Source organism: Larimichthys crocea, chromosome II (assembly GCF_000972845.2).
Source record: "Larimichthys crocea isolate SSNF chromosome II, L_crocea_2.0, whole genome shotgun sequence".
Lineage (NCBI taxonomy): Eukaryota > Metazoa > Chordata > Actinopteri > Sciaenidae > Larimichthys > Larimichthys crocea.
The window spans coordinates 10,729,084-10,752,796 of NC_040012.1; the positions used below are offsets into that span (position 1 = coordinate 10,729,084).

Genomic DNA, 23,713 nt, shown 5'->3' on the forward strand with positions numbered 1-23,713 from the left:
CCGTGTGCTGCAGTCGCCTTTTGTCAGCAATTCTCCTTACTTGCTTTCTTTACCTATAGCAATGCAGGTTTACATCTGAGGCTGCTGGGTCAGAAGCTCATCAGTCATGTGAGGTGTCAGGCTCACACAGGACTTCACCGTCAGGCACAGACCCTGAAGTCAAGACATTCAACAGTCTTAACACTGGAGCTGGCTTACTGCATGACGATTGCGTCTCTGCAGGGGTCATGCTCCCTCTCCTCTCATGTCACAGTATTGGGTTTTGGTCCCTGGAATTGACTCACTCCACACTCCCAGGCTTAGCCGCTGATAGGATATGCATTGCTGCAGTAGTGGATGTGATCCACCAAAGGCACACTGTAATCCCCCGGCACTGCACTTACCTTCACCCCCCCCCCCCCCACCCCCCCCCCCCCCCGCCCAATAAGCCAGCAGACAGATGAGCTTTGGTTTTAGCTAGATGGTTTATGGATGCCTGAGAGTAATTAGAGTAGACTGCCAAGAGGGATGAGTAATTTACTGTTGTTTACCATCTATGAAAATTGACATTATGTGGCAGGATCCCCTCTATTATGAAAGTTGATATCTCTGCTCATGTGAGAATGCGCTCTCTGCATAATTATGTTATTATGGATCAGTAATCAAGCAATGTTCTTAAGATGGAATAAAGGATGTTTCACAGTAGTAGTCATACGTTTAATCATGTCAGTGTTTGAAAGTAGTTTAATATTAAATACTGCATTGCCTGAGGACTTAATAACTGACAGAAATATGTCAGAGGGAATTATCAGGGGACATTTTTTCCTTGTCCTTCAAAGAATTTGTTGAAATATCAGCTAAAAGAACAAACGATGAGATCGATCTGGGAGACTGGTAAAAGCATAACTGAGAGAAGCCAGTCTGTACAAACTGACTGGTTGTAGTCATAAAACAGTCAATTACCCTTTGCCCTCTTTTGAAGTAAAGGGATACTCCAGTTTGTCATAAATGAAGCACTTTGGGACAACTAAACTCTCCCTTGGGCTTGGTGAACAACATCATCCCGCTTCTCTCAAAAAAGCAATTATGAGGTGCAAGAATCAGCCTGCCAGCAACTCGTTCTTTCCCTTTCTTTCTTATCCTATCCTGAGTGCAGCTGGCTCAAAATAGTCCTTGTGTTATATCACACAGGGGTTGTAGGTTGATGGAGCTCTAATATTACCTTGTAGGAGCTGAAATAGTACTGTCTCTGGACCAACAATGCCCCTGTGCCCTTACAGTGAAGCCAGAGAAGATCCTATAGCAGCCATCAGGAAGCCATTCCTGCTCTTGATAAAAGAGAGTCTGTACATTTTCATGGCATGAACACAGAGGTGTTGATGTGAGACAAATATCAGGAACAAAGGTGAGTGGGAAATGAGCAAGGTCCTGGGATTTACTCTTCAGCAGCATAAACAGATCTGGGATGAAGTGGATACAGAGGAGAGTGAGAGGATTATTAAACAAAGACTGGGCTATACATGCATTTCAGCAACATTGGTTAAGCTTTGTATTAATGCACTTACAGCACACTTTAAAATACACACCAGCTACATGATAAGCACACCAAAATAGCACAGAAATGGAATGGAGACCACAGTTTAAAGAGGAACTCCACCAATTTTGCACATAATGTTCAGTTTACTAATGAAATGATGAAAACATACCTATGCATATTCTATTCTGTAAAGAGAGCACCCTAAATCTTACACACTGGACCCACTTGGGACAACCTGGGATGACTTGGGGCATACCATACTTGTGCTTTCAGGAATTGTACTCAATCAAACCCAGGCATAGGATATGTCATTCCAAACAACTGTGATGTACCTGGCAAACATTTGGGAGGGTATACAAGGAAGAAACCCAAAACTGGCACAAAAAAAGCAAAACTATCAGTTTGCTTTAAGTATCTTACTCCGCAAATATTAGTTCTGTATTGGTCCAACTTACTCCAACTAACTCTTTCTTTTAGCTCTATGATGTCGACATGGAGTCAAATCTAAGATGTGTTTTCTATGGCGGCATGATTCCACCAAAATGGATTCTAGATGTTTTGTAAATCATTATATATATACACATTAACTATTTGTCTTATATGTTATACTGTATTTGAGCTACCGTTGCATTGTTGTTTCCAGATTTCTTTGTGTAAATCATATTGTACGCATTAAAAAAAGCAAAAAAACAAACAATGCATTTGATTTTAGAAGTCATTTTATTACATTCATACATTTTCAACAACAATAGCATGGCTCTAATGTCATATGGTCACAGCCCGCAACCACAATGGTAAACATGAGGTAGATCACCCAGACACCAAGGCTACCACTGGGCTGCACATGGTTATCAAGCACATTTCAGTGAAGATTGTGAGAGCAAGTTGCATATTAAGTGTTAAATTATTAAAAAGAGAGACACATTCTTTGGACCATTGGAGTTTAAGTTAAAATTTGGATCACCAGTCTTATATTTGGACTAATTCTGGGGTTTATTTAATAGTGGGAAATATTTTCTTTTTTCTGCTGGCAACTTGTATAGTGCAAGTTCACATTTCCTACCCCCCATTGACATTCAGTAGATCTAAGAATCATTCGTTTGGGTCTTGTGCAAAGCCTTCACAGATGGTTTTGAAGAGGACACACTCCATCGGTTTAAGCAAACTTAGCATGCAATCAAATATTACACTTCAATATGATTATCAGTCCAAAATGCTTGTCAAATAAATAAGAATCCCTCATGGACCTGATTTTCATTTTCAATAAAAATCCAACACAAGAACAGGATGGGATACAGACATATGGTTAAGGACACATCTAGGTAGATTCTTTTTGCCTTTGCAACATAACTTAAAATGCAGAAAGACATTATGACCAAAATATACTGGCAAAAGTTACACAAGACTAAAAAACATCAGTAACCCTCAGTGGTTAAGGGGATGATAGAATATATTAATAATGTAAACAAAGCTTTAAACAGTACAGTAGTCCGAAATCCAATTATTTCATTTTGCTTCACACAGACAAACAACATTTCTTCACCTCACAGTTAAATGGTTTCTTCATTCTCATTGGTCAAAAAAAAAAAAATTAGTGACTTGAGCAGTGACTGTATGAAACGTCACTTAAGGCATATTCTTTGGACAACCCTGTGCAGAAACATATAAAAACATTCGACTTTCAAGTATATGAAATGATCTGGTCACTTGCTTTTGACGGCGCCTAAACCTTCTCTGATTACCCCGTGTTTGGGTGGCAAATGATAAGTTAAACGTGTGGATGGTCGCCAAGACCATCAATGTACAGTGGAGCCTCAGAGCATTACGACAGGAGGTGAAAATCTCAGGTGCAGTCAGTAGCAGGGTATTTGGCAGTGATTATTTTATAGCGAAATGATGTGATTATGCTTAAAAATACCCAATATTTAAGCCAGTAGATGCCTCAATACAAAAGATATGTCATTTAGAACATACCAGTAAACTTGCATGTTGCTCCGTCTGATCGGCCTTAGACACTAACAGCTGAGGCAAGTCAGATAAGTCTCTTTTGGGCAACAGACCTGTTTCATACTTGTATATTCAAACCCACCAACAAAACATTCTACATTCTTGTTAAGACACAACTTGTACTTCTCTTCAGTCGTGAATAAAGTCTTTGGGCCAATTTTATATGTAAGTCATTTGGAAACTCATACAGCTCCTCTTCAGATGGATTTCCGCTGCCAGGTAATTATTTTCAGGAGACACAAGATAATAGTGCTCCCCGTTTGCAGTTGAAATGTGGCAGCTCAAGTAGTCGCTGATTGTTTGAATCCCAAACGGCGTTGCAGTAGAAGCTGAAACTCTTGATGATAGAAATCCGATACAAGCCAGCCTCTAAGTTTATATTTCTCTAACATAGTGAGGTGACCTTTTATATAGTCTATGAGCTTTATGGAGTTTGAGAGGCAGAGCAGGTGAGAAGGAAAGCGAAGGGAAAAGGCAAGGGGCAGCTGCAGATGTCTTTGGTGCCAACATAAGTTAATGCCAAAAATACATGGTGAACTTGGAGAAAAACTTTATCCCTTGAAGCAGCTTCCCTTGGATACCCCTTTAAAACCCTGAGATAACAAGTATGTCCAGAACTGGGCATACTGTCAAAGTTAATGTACACATACAATCTTCAAATAGTCACATCACCGATCGGAGAGAGTCCATTTTTGTGAAATACAACAACAAAACAAAAGTTTCAGCTGTGCTTCTTTTCTTTTTTTCCACAGCAAAGTCTCTTTTCAGTAGAACACAAGCTCAAGCTACAAGCGAGAGTTTAAAACATGCGCTGACCCTCTTCAGAGCCAGGCACGGTGCACTGCGGTAGTACAGATGGAGGGAAAGCCATGTTAGGCGGTCATGTGTCCACCTGTGGGGCACTTTGGATCTTGTGCACCAGCAGATCCCCTTTTGACCTTCCAATGGAATGGCAAGAATTGTGATTGCTGGCTGGTTTGGAATCGAATCTATCCTTTATTTCTGATTGTGTTTCTGCAGCAGAGCTTTGGACCCAAGGCGTTTTTAGGTTCAAACATGGCGGCCAGTCAAAAAGTAAAGGGGCCGGTCCTCGCTGCAGTTGGCTGTCTGGAACTCGTCCCGCAGACGGAATTGCCACTCGTCCTCCAGCTCAAGCCGGACGATGGTTTGGCGAAGGGAACTTCGGTCCTGGCTAATCACACATAGAGTTGCACCTGTGGACACAATTAAGGTAAAAAAAAAAGTCAGAACCAGAGTATTAGAAGAACTGCTAGATAGCCCTTAGAGGCTGCTTCTTAAATGTAAGAGTGTTTGAAGTAGCAGCCCTGCCCCTGCACTTGGAGTAGTGAGGCTAATAATGTTTTTCTAATTGAATAATCTGTCTAATGATCTTATTTATCACCATCATAAATTACAGATGAATAAACATAGAGAAAAAAAGAAACAACTGTCCTTGACTTACTGGTTTAACAAGAATGTATTAACATGCACACAGACAATATATAACAACAGAAGCTGTAGCAATGACTACAACACCACCGATGAGTCACCTTTGAGGAAGCGGAATTTCTTGAGGAGTCCGGAGACGACGAAGGAGTCACAGAGGTAAAGCAGCAGGCCACTGAACAGCAGGCCCTGGTGGTTCAGGTTGGTGGAGTGTGGACGAGAGTTGATGTAGCACACAGAAATCTGTGACAAAAGACAGGATAAGTTTCATTAATCCGACACAAGCAAACTAAAGGAAACAAGTGAAATTTCACAAAGGTTACAATCAATGAAACTATCATTATGTAACCTTGATAATCCCCCATGAGGAGCTTCTGGGGACGTCTTTGCAAGCAGAATTTATAGGTTGCATTGTGTGCAACTGTGCATCATGATTTATTTCCATTATAGAAGAACAAACAACCAACAAAATCACAGTTATCACCTCATACGCACAAACGTGCCGGACAAATATGCATTGTTAGCATCCTTTGTTTGAACATGTGCGTGGTGCAGGTCAGAATGTTCTCAGCAAAACAGATGGTTAAATTGCGCAACATCGTTCTCTGTCGCCTCAGACTGTTCTATAAAGGCTCATAAAAAAAAACACTGAAATTAAATCAGTCAGCTGGTTTCTCTTGCGTTAAAACTTTAAAAATCCCCTTGGAACTGTAGTACGGCACGTACAAATATATGAATATCCGCATGTTCTGGTCACAAAAGCACTTGACTTCTACCCTCAATAGTTCATTGTGTTGAAAGAATGATGCTAATTGTCTCCTCTTTTGCCTTCAGACGCAACCTCCTGGGAGCTCTTACCTCCGGGCTGATGTTGAGGTAGCTGTCGATGGACAGAACTGGGTTGTTTCTGTTCTGAACAGCCTTTGGAAAGAGTCTGTGGCTGCAGCTTTGCAGGAACCTTTCAAAGAGGAACTGGGCCGGGGCATCCAGGAGGGTCTGCTCACTGTCTGGGGCACAAACATACTGGGCCGGGCTGATTGGGGCGGGGTTTTCTATTTCCTGGAGAGAGAACAAAGCAGTTTAGTGCTTGAAAGAAGACAAAATAACTTCACTAGAACTCCATTTACCAATGGGAACATGACACCCACCATGAGTTTAGGTTTGACCAGGAAGTCTTTGTTTCCCCCGACTGGAATGTGTTTCTTCATGAGGCTGAAGTAGTTGAAGCGACACAGCAGCAGTCCACTGCTGTTCACCCTTAGATTAAAGTCCACCTCCTCACAGCTATACCTGCACGTCAAAAACCAAAAAGCCAGAACATCAAGACACTGCACAAATAAAAGAACATGTAACTGGCACAATCCTCTCCTAACTTACCGATTAAGGTCATATTGAACATTCTGCGTCAGGTCAACATTGAGCATGACAAAGTCATGGAGGTGACACCGACTGAAGGGCTGGCTGGCAGACTTGCGAGCCAGGTTGCTGCTCCACTTGCGTGTGCCGCACATTGCGTACAGGGAGATCTTTGGTGTAGTTTCCATATGCTGCAGCACCGTCTTCAGGGACACATTGTTAGGTAGGTTTGAGCCTCCATCTGACGTCTCACTGAGAGATAGAGAAAAATGGAGGGCAGGTTACAAACACATGAGCATGTTTCAAATATAACAGAGGTCTCCAAACATAATTTTCAAATGTAGTAGTGGGGAAAAAATAATCAATATGAATAATGCTAAATATTCTCCTAAAAACCTTACAAATCAGACATAATCACTACCTGCTGTCTGCTGTATGGTGGCTGTTCCACAGCACGCAGGAGTCGTCCATCATGACAATGAAAGGCCATACATCTTGTCTCTTGACACCTTGTTCTTCCAGTCGGTTTCTCTCCAGCTCGAGGTTATGGTATGACAGCTCTTTGATCATGAAGCGTGCAGCACCTTAAACAGACACGTGTGTCAGTTTTTTATTCAATACTCAAACCTGTTACACCTGCAGCGCCTTTCAACCAGTGCTGCAGGAGGTAATAAGCACTGCAATTCCACTTTAAATGTGTATAGTGTGTGTCTTTTTACATTTCACAAAATGCATGTTTCATATTCAGCACGAAAGGTAGTGGGTGTATGCTGAACAGAATTATTATCAGACGAGATGGATAACCTCACTGATCCCTGTTGCTATCTATAAGCAGAGCAGTTTAGTCTACTTACGCCCATTCCAGACAGACCATACACCTGATTGGCTTACGTACAAATCACACTATTATGCTGTAGATGTTTGCACACATGATGGCTCTCTTCAACTGGTTAAGACGACTTTTAACCTTTTACCTACTGCAAATAAACGTGACTGACTGTAATAAATATTTGACCAGGGGTGGCTTACTATCAGCAGAGAGATAAGTTGCGAGTTGACAATGTACATTGACAAGGTACAATCAGTTAAGACATCTCAGTTTAATAAAGCCAGAAAGTGTCTCACCAACTCCTGCGTTGTTGAACATAGCTGGCAGGACAAGCAGGATATGGTTGGGCCAGTACTTCCTGTAGTGGGGCATCTCAAATTGCTTGACCACCAAAACGTGCAGATGAGTGGCGCCCTCCATGGCGTGGTAAATGTTGAGCAGGCCATGCTCTTGGCGTCCCGTAGTCGGGGTGAAGATCGGACTCTTTAAGAGATCAGGGTCCTAGAAAAAAAGAAAACAAGCGACACAAGAGTTATTTAACATTTGTGTTTTGATTATTTCTAACTTTGTACAAACCCTGAGACATATACATACCCCACATACAAACACATGTATATAATAAACTTACCTTAGTGGAGACAAGAGGCAGTCGCATGCTCTCTAAATGGCTCCCCTGCTGACTGAAGACAAAGTGCTTCTCCTTGGCTTTTGGAATGACAAACTGGAGCTGGACCTCCTCCCCCAGCATAGATGAGCAGAAGGTGAAAGCATGGAAGGTGCACTCCGACAGCTGCAACACACACACATATGCATTATTAACACGGGGAGATTACCATTAAGGGTGGCTACAGAGAGTAAGGAGCTCTCATGCTTTTAAGTGTCACGGTATTTTGACAGGTCAGCATATACGTATGTGGATTTATAATGTTTGAAGTTACTCGAGCCCAAAGGAGGCAGCGTGAGTGTTTTGAATGTTTGCATACTGCACTAACCTGTGTGGCAGGGCCTGCTTCACAGTAGTGGTGACACTGCTCGCAGTGATGAAAGGCATTGTGGGCGGCAAACCTGCTCAGACGTATGGATTTGGTCTCTCGTTTGGCTGGTGTTTGGCTCTCTCCGTGCTTAAAATCTGCAGATAGCAAAAAAAAAAAAAATCAAAGTCATTCACTCTTCTCCTTTGAGATTACATTACAACAAGTACACTAACAATGTTGAACTCGTGGAGCGCTGCTGTTGTGCTCGCATATGTCTGCTGACCTTTTAAGCACTTTGGCATCTTGTCAGCGTAAACAGGGCTGGCCTTCCTGAACTTAGGATCCCGGGGGTAAGGGTCAAAGGGCAGCTTTCGAACTTCCTCAATGTCAGGCCACTGGGTATTTACTGGAGTTGTAACCTCTGATGTTTCTGGTGATGAAGAGCAAATAAGAAGATGAGACAACCTGACATTTAGTTCCTTGTTATATCTGTGGTGTGAGGTCAGAGTAGATGAGTAAGTAAGGACCAATGATCTTCACCTTCTTCTTCCTCCTCCTCATCATACACATCTACCTCCAACAGTCTGATGAGCATTCGAAACAGGATGCGAAGAAACTGCAGATAAGCACCAGTCTTTCCCACCTAGCAGAGGATAAACAAAACATTATGTAATGTTACAATGACACGTTTGATGTTTTACGATTTTATTATTATTATTTTTATTGTCCTCTTCGATTTATCTCTTTAAATATCTTGATCTTCTCTTGATGATGCACCTATAAGGAGTTTATAAGATGTGCTCGTGTTGTCTTACCTGTGGGGGTCCACTGAGCAGTAAGCGTCGTGGATGTGGCACAGGTGGAGCTTCATAATCGGCGTGATGCTGCCTGGTGATTGTCCACTGCCGGTAATACATGCTCTGCTCTGCCCCCTGCAGGTTGTGAGTGATAAGGGGCCTCAGCGGGCTGCTCCAGGCCACATCTGCATGAGGCAGCAGGGAGTAGGAGCTCAGCTGACTCCCCGACTCCCCCGACAGCAGATTGTACGCCGCCCGCGACATAATGACTGTCGGCGGTGACACCCGGGTGGGTTTAGGTTCTCGGCCGCACTGTGTGGACTGGCTGGGCCTCTGGGTGGAGGAGGAAGACGGGGAGGGAGAGGAAGAGGAGGAACTTGAGTAAATAGAGGGAGGGGCCTTGGAGGCTTTGGAGGAGTTGGTGGAGAACTGGCTGCCCAGGGAGTCGCACTCCTGCTTGAACCCTTGCGTTATTGTGCCCACGTCCGAACTGATGACACCTTCGGTTGGGCAGGTGGAGGTGGAGGGCTTCTGGAAGGAGTCGGCAACGTCGGATGAAGTAACATTGTTTTCTGCCAGGGAGCCTGAGGGGAGTAAAAGAGAGAGTGAACATGTGAAAAATAAATACAAATAAAGATAACTATTACTTAGATCAACTATTTTACACATTTTTAGTGTCTAAGCGAGGTCGGGGACTCACCAGAGGTTCTGGTTGCGGCGCTGCCGTTGCTCTGAGGTCTTTCCAGCTCATCTCCATCAGTCAAGCTGGTGGTGGCCTTTTCTCCATCCGATTCCCGATGGCCCATGACCTTAGTGGGCTCCTGAACCACACCCATGGATACATATGTGCAGGCCAGACCCACCTCCTGCTCTAGGGCTGTACGAGTCAAGTAGCTGGAGTCTATCAGACGCAGGTCGCTGTATTTCAGAGACCTAGAAGGGTAAGAGAAGATTGTTGCTGAGAATAGGTTTCATTTATTGTACTGTATATTTATGTGTTCACTCCCACAGATATTTAATTTTAAGAAAGCCAAAATGTATCAGGGTATATTGAAATCACTAAATCGCTGATCTTAATGCATGTGCTACAAATCTAACATGGTTTACTGATGCTGACACAACACAGATAGATGACCCAGCAGTGACACACTGGAGTTCAAATGTAACTGGACCCCTCTTTGTAGAGAAGACAACACACACTGTGTGAATGCAGAAGTGTAAAACAACACTCGGTGGATAAATAAAAGACACAGCAACGGCACACCAGCAGGAATTATGGATGAGTGATGGGACATAAACATGACGTGTGAGCTTACCTGGGGAAAGTTTCTCCAAGAGGGTCCTTCCCCGTAAGGATGACGATGCAGGGTAGCCCTTCCAGATCCTCATAAGTGTGCGGTACCCAGTCTTCATTCTCACAGCCTCTCCACGCCTACAGCAAAACACAGTTATTACATAATGTTTCGTTTCAGTCTCATTTTAAAAAAACCCCACAGATAATGCATGTTGAGATATCAAATATATCCATAAATCTTTATATCTATTCAAGCATGTTTCATGTCATTCTCACCTTGAGGCGGTTGGTGAAGTTTCTAGCCAGGTTGAGTTCAGTCGCTGGGCTTCCCAGCAGCACGGCAAAGCACAACTGGAGCCCAAGTTTGTCCCTCACGTCCTCCAGTCGCTCCCGAGCAAGCATCGCCAGCTGTAGAGAGGGGACTCGAACCAGCAGCATGTGGCCCCGGCCCTGCGAGCCCTCTCTGCTCGGGGCGTTAATCAGGTCCTCCACCATGGCCAGGGTCTCTGGGGTTATGTGGTCTCTCAGGGAGGGTGAAGAGGTCAGGGCCATCATGGCCTCAGTGTACTGCTGAATCAGCAGGTAGCTCCGGATCACCATGCTGTGTAGGTGTGGATGTCTGGGACACAAACAGATAACTTATTATGACGTCCAGACATATTTTAGACAAGTTTGTGTTTTTTGACCTTCCCGGCAGTAAATGATGCTTTTTCAACAAGACAGAAAACACATTTTGATGGATGATCACAGCGCTGTGTGTTAATGATTTCTCTCAGTGATGGCACCATACTGACCTTTCCAGCAGAGTGTGGACCATCTTTTCAAACGCATCATCACAGCGTAGAATAGGGCTCGCCACGCCCCACTGCAGGGAACTGCTGTAGTCCCTCAGGCCAAAGTACACCAAATCACTGGGAGACTGCTCCCCCTGCTGGAAGTAAATGATACCACAATGGACTGAGTGTTGGAAAAGCACTGGGAAAACATGGTACACTGTCTTAAATGTAAATATCTTTGTCCATGTACACGTTTACTAGATGTCACTTGATCTAAAAGCTAAGTAAATGTCTTATTTATTCATTTATTTATCTAATTGATTTATATAAAATACATATTATTTATGTGTATATATGTCATGTTTCTTAATGTTTCTTAATGTCTATTGCTCTCACTACGCCGACAGCATCCTGTTTGTGCTCGTCTGTCAGAGCGGTTTGTAAACTCTGTTTTTTTTAAAGATGCTATATAAATAAAAGTTATTATAATATTATGATTATCACTATTTTTTGTCCTTTTGTCCTTGCGGCCACTCACAGTCGTGTATAGGTTATGAAACAGCAAAGATTAGAGGAATGTTTGAAAAATAAATCTCTTTTTTTTTTATTTGTTTTGCTGTCTCAATTTGAGTACAACTAAATAATGTCATCCAGACAGTACTTCAGTGTCAAATAGTGTCACTGTATTTAGCTCAATATAACATTAAGAATAACTAGGACGGTAAGACCTTAAAAAAGTAACACCGTAAAAACAAAATATTATGGTGTTAAGGTGCAAAATATTGCAGTCCAATATTGAACAGTGCAAGGTTACAAGGAGAAATAATAATAAAAAATAAAAAGACTTTGTGGCCCAAGGTCTCTTTATTTTTCCTGTCTACCTCTATAATAAAAAAATTAAGTTTAAATTTAATCGCTTAATATCTTGATATCTCCTCCCTGTTAGTGTCAGTGCAGTTTAAATCCACCAGGTGGAGCAGCTAGACCACATCTGTTACAAACACGAGTCTGCAGGCTGCTATAGAGTTCAAATTGAACACAAGTAAGAAATGAATGACCTTAGATGTCAAAATTTCCCTGCATGTCTTCCACTAAACAGTGTGTGTGTTGTGTCTTAGTGTGCTGTTTGATTTTCAGCATCACAAAATAATACTACTACATGCAGGTCTTTTCTCATGCATTCAGAATATTTGGGGGCTTCTGGTGTTAAAGTAAAACTCACCAGACTTTCGCTGGAGGGCCAGTGAACTTCGTTGTGGATGCTGATGCGAGACTGGTGGGTTTGCAGCGTGAATGGGAAACAGCTGACCTGCAGGACCAGGAGGTTCATGGCATCTAGGACTTCATGGCAGTTCACCACCCGGTCTGCCAACCCTTGCAGCTCCCCGTGGCACACAGAGCCTGACAGAGCACTGGAGAGGAGAGGAGTAGAGCAAAGTGTTTGAAACCTGTGAGGGATAATCTAGATTCTTGCACAAATCATACCACAGCTGTCAAAAACATTTAACACGGACGCAAATAGCAACTTGATTAGTGACATGGTTTATGGACGCTTTTATTTTTACTGTGTCCATTGTATTATAGGTCATTCTAAAGGAAAAATTCTCCTGGAAAACACGAAGTGATCTATTTTATGTTTCTTGGCAGTGAAAACAGTTTTTAGGGATCTTGGGAGCTGGCAGCAATAACAACCATCTTTGAGTAGGAACACGATATTCTTCCAAATGTCAAACTGCATCAACATAAAACCCAACAAAAAAATTTGGCCAAATATCACATAGCACCAAATATGTCTAAAATCAAAGGGATCTTAACTTATGTGGCCTATATTTGACAAAAATTCAAGGTAATAAATACACTGCTGTATTTGTTTTCACTCGCTTGCAGCTGTTCTCCACTTTAATCAATGTATAAAACAGGACAAGGCTAGATTTGCAGCCATAACAACTAATCTTTTCACACAGCTTTAGATCATCAACAGATCACAGAAAAATGAGTAACTTCCTGTGTTTATGGACATCTTACCTTGTGAGATCGACGTGTGAGTTGTCGTGAATGAGGACAAACAGAGTGTAGGGGTTTTGTTTGACTTTCCTCATGAAGGCTTCCATCTTAACATGAACGTCACCGTCCAAACGCACCACGTACTTGTCTGATTTCTGATGGGCTGTGGAGGCGTCTTCGATTCCCAGGTCCACAAGCACTCCTGAGCAAAAACAAAGAAGGAATGACGAATGAATTTTGTGGGCATAAAGTTTTGAAAGTTTAACATGTGAGCAGTTCATCCTTGAATCTTTATTAGCGAAGTTGCCATCGAGCACGAACCTGATTGTCGGATGCGCTGTGCTGTCTGGTGTACCAGAACGTGAGATGGAGGGACCAAAACAAGAAAGTCCACTTTACAAAAACGCCCCAAATCAAGATTCTGGGTCCCTGAGTCGGCGATGGAGCAGACTTGGGAGAGGAGGCTCCGAGCCACGCTCAGCTGAGTCGGATAGATCTGAAAGACTTTACTGAACAGCTCCGCTACAGGAAAATAAATAGGGAGAAAGCCAAGTATATGCATCAGTATAAATGAAAAATAAACATGTAACAAAATAACAATTACCTCAAGTAATATAGACATTTAAAACATGGAGAATTTTGCCGAACATTGACAGAGAGAATCTACTACAGTTAGACCTACTGCTTTTGACTAATAAGAGACATTTCTGAATAAAACAGGACAGGGTTATGGTCTGGCAGTAAACTTTGGAGCAGCAATAAATCACCACAGGCGCTCAGTAACATATTGATTTACAGTAAATGTAGACGATAGATTTATCTTGTTTTGGCTCGTGTAAATCAGCCCTTGGCAGGTGAGCCAAGCTGTTCAGTTTGGACAGCGGGTACAACAGAGAGCAGTCTCACCTCTGTCAGAGGGTGGTGACATACTGGCAGCCTCCTGGGAGTGGATGTAGTCAGTGACATCCCCCTGAAAGGGCTGGATGACCTGTCCCTTCCGTCGGTGCTGATATCGCACCAGCTGCTTGTCCAGATTGTCCCCTAAAAACAAACAATCACCATAGTCACACAAAGACACAGAGCCAGACACGCAATATATATAGTATAGTAATATAGTACAGTCATTGTACAACATAAAATGCAGCTATCATAAGAGTCATCTTAAACCGAAGGTGAAACATGTTCTATTTTTGTCCCTGTACTCTTCAACCTGTGGTTAATACATCAACTATAAAACAATAAGCACATGTTGTATGGACGTAGCACTCACCTAGTGACGTGGTTTTGAAGTGAGACGCCAAGACGCTGACTTTCCCTGTGATGAGTTCGTAGCTGATTTCCTTTAGAAACTCATTGGTTGTAAGCATGCCTTCAGCTAAGGCCCTCGCTTGGTATTTTCCTGTGTCCAACGTGTAAATTAAGATTAGATTAATATACATATTATATAAGGTAACAAGGTTAAATGATGAACGCAGCACTCACCTAAAACAAGCACGCAGAACTCGTTTCCGCTCATTTTAGAGGCACATATAATGATGACATATGTGGGCAGGCACTGCTGTTGGTGAGGACCTTCACTGAGAGAACGTAGCGACTCAGAGATGCCTTCACCCAAAGAGTTATGGGTAACCACGACTTGGACGCTACCCCCAGAGACGCTGGCTTCCAGTCGAGCCAACCAGGGGAGCTGGGACGGGGAGATTGCTGGTCCCCTTGGACAGCACAACATGGCCTTCAAAACTATCTGCTCCAGCTCCTCCCTCAGAGGAATCTGCTCCGAGCCTGCAGGAAAAATTTAAACAAACAAATTCAAAACCAACTTTCTTAGAAAAGTACACTTCAGTTCACGTCAGTCACGAGCAGTTTGCAGCTTACATGTAAAATGATATACAACAAAGTTATATATTTGTTTTTCCAGCAATGTTTAAATAAGACACCGGCACCTCCTGGTCATCTACCCCATGTGTTTAATAAACATCCAACATGTCAGTGAAGATCTGCATGACCGAGTTTGTGTCTTACCTAAACGTGCAAGATACTGTAAAGTGAGTAGAATCATCGTCTCCACACAGAGAAGCTGGCTGCTGTTGAGGCCCAGTGTCTCCAGGGTTTTCTCTGTCAGCTGGCTGCTCTTATAGCAGCTGACCAGCAGGGGGCTCACCACTATATCCCCAACATTCCCATAGAAATAAGGTAAAGTGCCATGCCCTGAAACAGAAGAGTTTTCATGAGGATCAACAAGTAGCAACAACTGTTCATGCAGTTAAACGGTTATTATGAAGTGAGCTTGTTTTTTTTAGACACGAGTACAAGGAAATTGCAAAAATGAGGAATGAATCAAACTACAAGATGAATTATAATTTGTTTAAAATATGTTGGAATCCAAATTATGAGCTGAAATACTGAAAAGCCCTGAAGTAATCTGTTTCCACCAGTGATTCTCTGCTTGCAGTGCAATGTCTTTGAACAATATTGTTGCTAAATCACTTGAGTTCAACTAGCTTTTAGGCTTGAATGAGTGAAAATGAACTGGAGCAGATCACTGAAGTCAATCTTGTACCGATGAGGATGACAGGGCGAACTCCTGAAGAGTTGAGCAGGTTGTCAGGGACGATGACTGTCTCTCCGGCGGTGACAGGTTGGGGCTGAATCACTCCGGCTACCGGTTGCTGAGGAGGGGACACTCCTAGTACAGAACCTGGATGGAAATAAAGAAGATTAACATTAGTTATTAACAGCTAAGTTTTGGGATGAGTTGAATTGTAACATATTGGTGTGCCACATTAGCCAAAAAAACACTGCAATAATATTTGGGGCTGTTGTGCAGTCACCACAGGAATATTATAAATGAAAAGAAAATCAGGGCAGATCATTTATTTGAAATGATGTAGTATATATAACCACAATTACATGCTGTGGCTGAAATCTTCCTCAATCATGCAATTTAAAAAAAAAAAAAAAGATCATTTCTGGAACAAACTCTCTGGCTCTATCTCCATGGAGATGCTGAGTGAATCATCCCTAACAACCAGAGAACGTCAGGGATGTTGCATACTCATCCCCAAACCAGAGTGATGAGGGCTTCTGAACAACACAGTCTATGCTGTGACACATGGTACAAACATGCATGTCTGCACACACACACACACATAGGACAGTCGATTTACAATCCATCTCACAATGACTCGCATAGAAGACATTTTAGCTGAAGAGCCGTCCTGCTTGTGTTGTGTACAGACCTGGAGAACAAACTATCGGCCGGATGGCTGGAACAGGAACGGCTGTTGGTGGGACAGGTACCAACGAGCTGGGATGCCAGCTCCGGTGGCGCTTCTTCGGAGGCCCCGAGTTCATGGCAGAGGATACTGAACATCAAATACAGACAGAGAGAACAAGGTCAGTCAGTACAGAAAATAGAGGGAAGATAACGGATGTATAACACATACTTTAGTTCTAAAAATATTTGACTTTATTTTGTCTTCAGAGACTTACCAGGACTGTCTCCTAAGTCAGCAGTACGGTACCCCTGACCTTGAGGCCCTAAAGAGACCTGGGAAGGGCTCAGTAAGGGGGGACGTCCATCAACACCTAGACCATTGGTCGGTCCATTCACCCTCAGAGCTGTAGGTACTGAACAGACAAATGCACACACACATTTTATTATACATACATACATACATACATACATACATACATACATACATACATACATACATATGTACAAAACATGAGGCAGATGAGAATATCAATCATTTCTCAGATATTAACGGATAAGTTATGGACAAATTGAAATTTTGACCTGGTGAACATGATTAAGATTTCGTTTGAAAATATGAATATTTCAAAAACATGTCATGGCGTCCAATGGCTGATATTTTTACAGCCATGTTACTAGTGTGGTTGAAGAAAGATCAGTGGCATAATTAATACATAAATTGTTAAAATAAAAAATATTTCCAAAGTCATAATTATCTTGCCAATGACTGCATTGGACATTTTCCAATCTCATATTCACTATGTTTGCAATACGCTTGAACATTGATCGGTATGTGTAGCCTTAGCTTGTCAATATCACAACCTTGTAAAAGGGCTAATGGATAGCAAGGCCTTAAAAAGTCATTACAGCATTCCTTCCTTCAGTATTGATTGGTGTGTACAAGTGCACACACGTGCGTGTGTCTTAACAGGCCAGGGCAGATGTTAATCTTGGCTCCATGGTCGCTTTACACTGAACCACGTAAAAAAAGAAAAAAAGGGATCAGCACGTTGCTAAGCAACCGTTTTGCTAGTGTCAAAGCCTGGATGCAACTAGGAGTGGGACTAAAATGTATGTAAGATATAATACAGCAAAAGTAAAGCACGACGCAGAGATTAAATAAATTGTCATGGTAAATGAAAATAAAAAAAAATAAAAAAAAAACATTAAAATTACAGGTATTCACCTATTGGTAGAGTCTTGTTTCCAGGTGTGGACGCCAGAGGTTTGAGGAAACTGCAGTCTCTGCCGAGGTCCTGATTCCCAAAAAAGACAGAGGATCCTTGAGTCGTCCTGGTTGGTGGAGAATCTGGAGGTAAGAACAAAAAATATGGGAATTTAGCATGAAAATATATGACACTCATCACCTCCCTGTCATGCTGGTGCCTGATCCACAGACAGGTTACAAATCTTTAGGATAGCACAAAACTCAAACTACAGCCTGAATGCCCACTGTCCCCCTGATTGGTCATTCGGTTGCTTTTAGCCTTTGTGCATCAAACAAATGCTATCAGTCTCTTGTGTGTATGTATCCAATGTCCATTGCGCAATACAAACAAACCATAACTCCCCTTTTCATTTATCATTTCCAGATAAACAGTAGTTCAGAGTGGAGAAGTGCATGTCAGCAACCTTTTTTTTGGGGGGGGGGGGCAGGATGTACCTGGAGGGAGCCTTCAGGAGATTTTAGGCAAGAGTTATGTCAACAACCACCCTAGAGCTCAGCTGTATAACACATTAATATTGTGAGATCACTGCTGACAGGCAGCTTCCAGGTTCCTAATAAATCAATAGCATAAGCCCAGGGTTTTTTTTTTTTTTAAATCTGCCTGGTTTTCATGTGACATTTAGCTTTTATTTTGCCTGAAGAAAGGATGCAGGCCTTTGTCACATTACACTCATTTTAAAAGCTTACTTGGCATGAATTAGGTTGAGTTCCGTAAAGAAGGTGTGCAACTCAAATGCAGCCTAGAAATATTATGATATCACATAGGAAACTGATATCAGATATACTGATACTGCAAATAGCCCCAAATAAATATACTGAAAATGTTGTTTACTCTTGATGCTACCAGAACAAACACCAAAGCAACAGATGAACGGATGAAACACAACAAACACAATCTCCTCTTAGTCACGAACTGACTTATAAACAGCTCAATGCAGTGATGCAGTGTAGTGGTTCAAGTGCCAGGTGATGTCCACCTAATAAATTTCATGGCTTAGCCCACACCACCTGTCTCTATGGCAACAACACAAACCTGTACACACACACACACACACACACACACATATATATATATATATATATATATATATATATATATATATATGGTTAGGATTGCTAAATCTTGAAATACATGAATCTGTGCTGTGCCTAGTCTCACCTGAGAGGGAAAAAGGAGAGGAGCTGTGTCCGCTGGTGCCTCCATTTTCTTTACTGCTGAGAGAGGAGGACGAGCTGGGTTTGGACGTTGATGCGCTGCTGGAGAACTGACGGGTTTTACAGTCTGAAAAGCCACAGAGAGGGCACCGTGACATGCAGTATGTAACAGACATCAAGTGTAATATGAGTGGTGAGAATCAGAAAGCAGGGATTTAAAGGGCAAGGTTTTTTTTTACCTTTCCAGCAGATGAGGGGTCCTTTGCACAGAGCACCCTGAGAATTTTTCACCAGGTAGTATTTTAAGTGCTTCTGCTTCTTGGGTTGGGTGGATAACTTCAGGTTGATGTGGTTGGAAAACTCAGTGAAGTATCTGAAACCCTTTTCCCCACAGCCCACACAGTTTCCTGAGAAACCTGCAAATATTAAAACAAAAAAAAATGAATTATTCCCTTTTTTTTCTTTCAAATATTATTCACAGTCTAGTCGAGTGTATGAGCAGCTAAAAACAGAGCATATTCATTCGCCCGGGAGCTTTAAAATGGTGCTGATAGCTGTCTCTCTCCTCCACTCTTATCTCAGGCTATGAACAGACTGACCTAAAAGTGCATTTTTCCCATTTTCGTCAGGCAAAAAGCGGCGGTCCACGGCGCACACCAGGATGTGCTCAGGGATGCTGGGGGACTTGGCACCGACCAGCTCGAAACCTGCTGGGACTTCGATGGACTCTGTTGCTATGGAGACCAGCCGGAGGTCCTTGCCAGCCTGACAGAACCCTGAGGAGAGGAGAGGAAGACAGGGATGTGATATTTTATGAGTTAGATACAGTTTATATATTATCTATCTATTTAACAGCAACAGTTTAATATTTGTATTTCATTTTAAGTAAGATTTGCCCTTCAGTATAAGTATGTTGTGTTTTTACAGTTTTTAAAATCAATATGGGATTTACCATCTAGTGTGCAGCAGCCGTCAGGTGCAGGGGCCTGTAGGTAGGGAAGTGGAGGGCTGCTGCTGTCTGAGTCGTCGTCCTCCTCCAGCTCCTCCAGATCGTTGGACGAGTGGCCATTCATGAGCTCGTGGCCTGGTGGCTCTCTTCCATGAAGGTCAGCTTTTGACTTCATGTCTGATGGACATTTTAAACCAAAAATTTTTTAACGTGAGCAAGATTATTATAGAGAGAATTATGCAATTTCATAAAAGTGGTTTAATTGAGAATTGTTTTTGAAGCAGCATTTGTGTACAGAGAGAGGAACCCTTTGGTTTAAACACAGATCCTGGTTTGCTGTTTCCTGCGAGGTGATCCTACCTTCCATGTTACCAGGATACGGTTCCGGGTCAAGGTAGAGCTGCGTGAAGATGGGCTGTGGATCTCCGCTGCTAGAGCGCAGTGATGCCTCGATAGAGTTATGGAGAGCCTCTTCGAATCGAGCAGACTTCAGCTGCCCGGCGTATGAATTACCCATTATCTATGGGAGTGAAGAGAAAAGAACACGCAGCACATCAATGTTTATTCACTGATTTACAAAAATAGCAACAGCAGCAGCAGGTGTCTCGCACAAATGCACTCAAGATAAGTTATGTAGGTCAAGTGGCTTTTTTTCATTTCACATTAGATATCAACCAGTGCATGAAAGTTCAGTGGTGAATGTCTATTAGAAGTATACTGCTCTGAGCATCAAGCTGTAAAGATTGACCCTAATAATTATCATTGCAACACTAGATGATTGTGGCTGTGCGTCACAGTTAAACCTGAAGTATACTTGTTTTATACTTAACAAAATAAAAGCAGTAATCATGATGAAGAGAGGTTTGAGACTTTGTTGGATCACAAAATGCAAATTTGTTGAAAAAAGGATTGTTGTTGTGCTCTGTAATAAAGAGTACGGTTATATTTTGGAAGGGCTGCAGGTCAGTTATGTATTAAATTGTATCTTTACAATCCGAAGTGTGCAGACCTGTCGATAAATAATGAATTTGTTCATCTATGTGAAGATTTGTTGCTTCTCTTTAACTTTGGGCACATTGGGCTCTGGGTAATTGTGGTGAGTTGCAGCCTGTAGGTTCTGCTGCTGGTATTATCTGTCCTGTGATAAATGTGCCAGGTTTACAAGAGGCTCCTGAATAATAACAGATGCTACTGTGACTAATAACACACAGATGCACTCAATATATATACGTTTGAAGTCACACACACACACACACGCACACATTTTCTCCACGTCAGCCAAAACATAATGGCCAAGGCCAAAGGCTTTTTCCAATTTTTTTTCTTTCTCCGTCTGTCTGTTGTGTCACTCTGCCTGCTCTGCCCCCGTGCCCCCTCCACCCCAGTGTCCATTCTGGGACATCTGCCGGGGTCGGCTGTGTGGGCCTAAGGTTGGATGGCTCTCTGGTGGCAGGTGGCATTTGGACAGAGGGCTAAGCATGTCGCCTCAAAGAAGAGAGCATGAGAAGGAGACAGAAGGGAGAAAAGAAAGAGCTCCAAATGAGGTGAAAAGGCAGCACTGACCAATGGCTCTGCTACATCATGATGTCCATTCATTACACAATAGAGCCTCCTACTCAAGCTCCCATTTTTCCGTTTGTCATAACATTTCAAGTGGAGTTGTTTAATACCCAGCCAGTGATCAAGAGTGTTTGAATCATGCAGGGTGGAAAGTTTAAAAAAGAAAAGATAGTTTTGGCTGCTTTCCTGACACATGGGTTTGGCCTCAAATGCCTTCAATGTTTATTCTTGGACTACATTTGACTGGTGGAGACCAGTGCTGTAGTTCATTGACACTAGAACAGCCAAGTGGAGGCCAGGTTGAAGACTTCAGCTGTTTAGAAAGAGCTAAAACTCGTTATTCGGGTCTAAAAAAGATCCTCTGCAGCTGTTCACTGAAGCATTTCATGACCAGGTTTTGTTGTAGCTTTATTTTACACAATAGTGAGTCGTATAAAAGCAAGTTACTTAAGTGACCCTTTAAATTACTTTGTAAAAATAATTGCTAATACTAACTAATGTGCAAATTATTTTTTTAATGATTTAGTTGTTTTGTCTAAATAAAAAGTCAGAAAGAAGTGCAAAATCTACAGGTAAGTCTCCAAGGTGAGGTCTTTAAATGTGTTTTTTATACAACCAAAAGTCCAAAACCCAAAGATATTTAGTTTTCTATCATATATGTTGAAGAACAGCAGCAGAGAGTCACATTTTAGAAACTAGAACCGGTCAGTATTTGGCATTTTTGCTTGGAAAAAGACATAAACTCTTTTTCACCTATGAATACAGTTGTCGATTCATTTTCTGCCTATCAACTTATCAATTAAATGACTCCTTACTTCATCTTTAAAATTCATGAACATACTTCATAGTCAAAATCTGAGCTGTAACGTGAAAGTAGTCATGTCTTTATTTATACATCATCTCAAATGCAGGTGGGCGCTTGTTCCTCATCCAGGATTTTAAAAAATAATGCAGCAATTAAATGAATGATTTCTATGTTAGTTGTGCTTTTTATCCGTACCACATACTGAATATGCCAGTTACTTTGTCAATCCACCAGATACATTGTGTCTTTTGGTCACAGAGACACTCTGAACCTTTTTATTTTGTCAATAATAGGCACGGTGGGAATAAAGTCGAAGCCTCCTTTCTCCTCCCAGGTGTCATTTTGACCGCGCCTGGACAGGTTCCAGACCCTGTGTTTACTTAACAACCTTCCTGGGGAAAAATCTGACCAACCCAGACAAAAGACAAGATTAACAGTGCCTGACTGTGCTGTCAAAGAGATAAGAAGCTTAACAGAATGAAGCTACAGTGTTTCTTGCTTAACTGATGGAGGAAGGCGGCTGCACAGAGAAACAAAGACAGAAGAGGTAAAACGTGCCTGAGGGTGTTTTTTAAGCAGCCGCTGCCTCTTCGATTGTGAAGTCAAAGGAGGCTCCGGAGGCCTCTTTGGCTGGCTGACCCTCAAGCCTCATAGGACAGATTTGTCATTAACCTCGCGCAGGCCGGAGGTGAACACACAGAATGACCTTTTATCACCTGTGCAACTTAAAACAAAGCGTGACCGTGGCAGAGGTCGCTGAACGGATGTTTCTCGGGTGTGACTCAGGTGGTTGCTAAGGTCAATTGCAGTGGCGGGTGGGGGGGCGTTTCAGGTGAGTCAGCGGCTGCAGTTTGCTTGATGGATGGTCAAACATAATGAGTGGACTCTACCGGGGAGAAGCAGTTTAACGTTCAGTGACTAATGGCTAAAAAAAGGGGATATTCATGCCAGTGAGTGGTAAAACTGCCTCTCAGCCAGTCAGATGGTCAGTCAAGGCCGTTGCTCGGCTCCTGGGTGGCAACAACAGATTGCATGAATGTGACCCCGGGTCAAAATGAGCTGGTATAATCTTCACTTAGAAAAAAAACGAGATCACAGACACAAAGTTGAATTTCTAACAGATACCACATTAGCACTGCATTCAACAACAAGTTGACTTACGTTGTCTGATTGTTCCCAGGCGTGAAGGGACTTGTTCACCTCTGCTACATGCTGGATCACTTCCACTCAGCAGAAACTTTCAGCAAAGACATTTCACTCAGTGCTTCGAGACCTGGGGGAGAGTCAGAAGATTGCTGGTTAGCTAACAGAATGTCACTGATAATGATAAAACGGGAGAGAATGAAATAATTTATACCCCATGAAAAACAGGCAGTAGCATACGAGGGTAAGGTTTTTCTTTAGGCAGCCACGATTTAGTTAATTATAACTGATTAGAAACTCAACAAAGGTCACGAATGTAAATAAAAAAAATTAAAAAGAGAAAAATGTTAATCATTAATCTTTACAAGTCATTTAGTAGAGTTTAGTAGAGTTGATATTTACTTGTACTAAAACATGAAAAGCCAAATTCCACATTTGTATTTTCACATTTGTATTAATTTCATTGAAAGATTGACAGATTAAGGCAGATTGCTACAGTATGTTTCAAGGACAATAACAATTTATTATGGAAAATCATTTAAAAACGTGAAAAGTGAAATGACCTTGTCCTATAGCAGTTTAATTTTTCACTTGTATCAAGAAGCTCAGTAATATATA

General features: G+C 42.1%; 1 protein-coding gene across 3 annotated transcripts in view; it reads right to left on the minus strand.

Moving 5' to 3' along the window:
* Positions 1-4,262: 4,262 nt before the first annotated feature.
* Positions 4,263-23,713, minus strand: part of greb1l (GREB1 like retinoic acid receptor coactivator) — a 37,070-nt gene continuing 17,619 nt past the window's right edge. Inside the window, exons 2-34 of one of the 3 annotated variants that reach the window (XM_027290573.1) lie at positions 23,114-23,225; positions 19,948-20,107; positions 19,591-19,764; positions 19,238-19,414; positions 18,878-19,054; positions 18,643-18,765; positions 17,442-17,564; positions 16,492-16,629; positions 16,239-16,364; positions 15,560-15,697; positions 15,022-15,207; positions 14,482-14,781; positions 14,270-14,398; positions 13,906-14,040; positions 13,321-13,521; positions 13,021-13,201; positions 12,218-12,407; positions 11,014-11,150; positions 10,496-10,838; positions 10,242-10,357; positions 9,626-9,858; positions 8,944-9,509; positions 8,669-8,771; positions 8,412-8,558; positions 8,147-8,283; positions 7,783-7,944; positions 7,451-7,655; positions 6,747-6,909; positions 6,347-6,577; positions 6,118-6,259; positions 5,828-6,028; positions 5,074-5,212; positions 4,263-4,737 (exon numbers count right to left, since the gene is read on the minus strand). In XM_027290573.1, the coding sequence (XP_027146374.1) occupies positions 4,574-4,737; positions 5,074-5,212; positions 5,828-6,028; positions 6,118-6,259; positions 6,347-6,577; positions 6,747-6,909; positions 7,451-7,655; positions 7,783-7,944; positions 8,147-8,283; positions 8,412-8,558; positions 8,669-8,771; positions 8,944-9,509; positions 9,626-9,858; positions 10,242-10,357; positions 10,496-10,838; positions 11,014-11,150; positions 12,218-12,407; positions 13,021-13,201; positions 13,321-13,521; positions 13,906-14,040; positions 14,270-14,398; positions 14,482-14,781; positions 15,022-15,207; positions 15,560-15,697; positions 16,239-16,364; positions 16,492-16,629; positions 17,442-17,564; positions 18,643-18,765; positions 18,878-19,054; positions 19,238-19,414; positions 19,591-19,764; positions 19,948-20,104 (5,844 nt within the window). In that variant the 5' untranslated portion in view covers positions 20,105-20,107; positions 23,114-23,225 and the 3' untranslated portion in view covers positions 4,263-4,573. The remainder of the gene's footprint in view (positions 4,738-5,073; positions 5,213-5,827; positions 6,029-6,117; positions 6,260-6,346; positions 6,578-6,746; positions 6,910-7,450; positions 7,656-7,782; positions 7,945-8,146; positions 8,284-8,411; positions 8,559-8,668; positions 8,772-8,943; positions 9,510-9,625; positions 9,859-10,241; positions 10,358-10,495; positions 10,839-11,013; positions 11,151-12,217; positions 12,408-13,020; positions 13,202-13,320; positions 13,522-13,905; positions 14,041-14,269; positions 14,399-14,481; positions 14,782-15,021; positions 15,208-15,559; positions 15,698-16,238; positions 16,365-16,491; positions 16,630-17,441; positions 17,565-18,642; positions 18,766-18,877; positions 19,055-19,237; positions 19,415-19,590; positions 19,765-19,947; positions 20,108-23,113; positions 23,226-23,713) is intronic. The other 2 variants (XM_027290572.1, XM_027290579.1) reach the window with 2 other exon arrangements.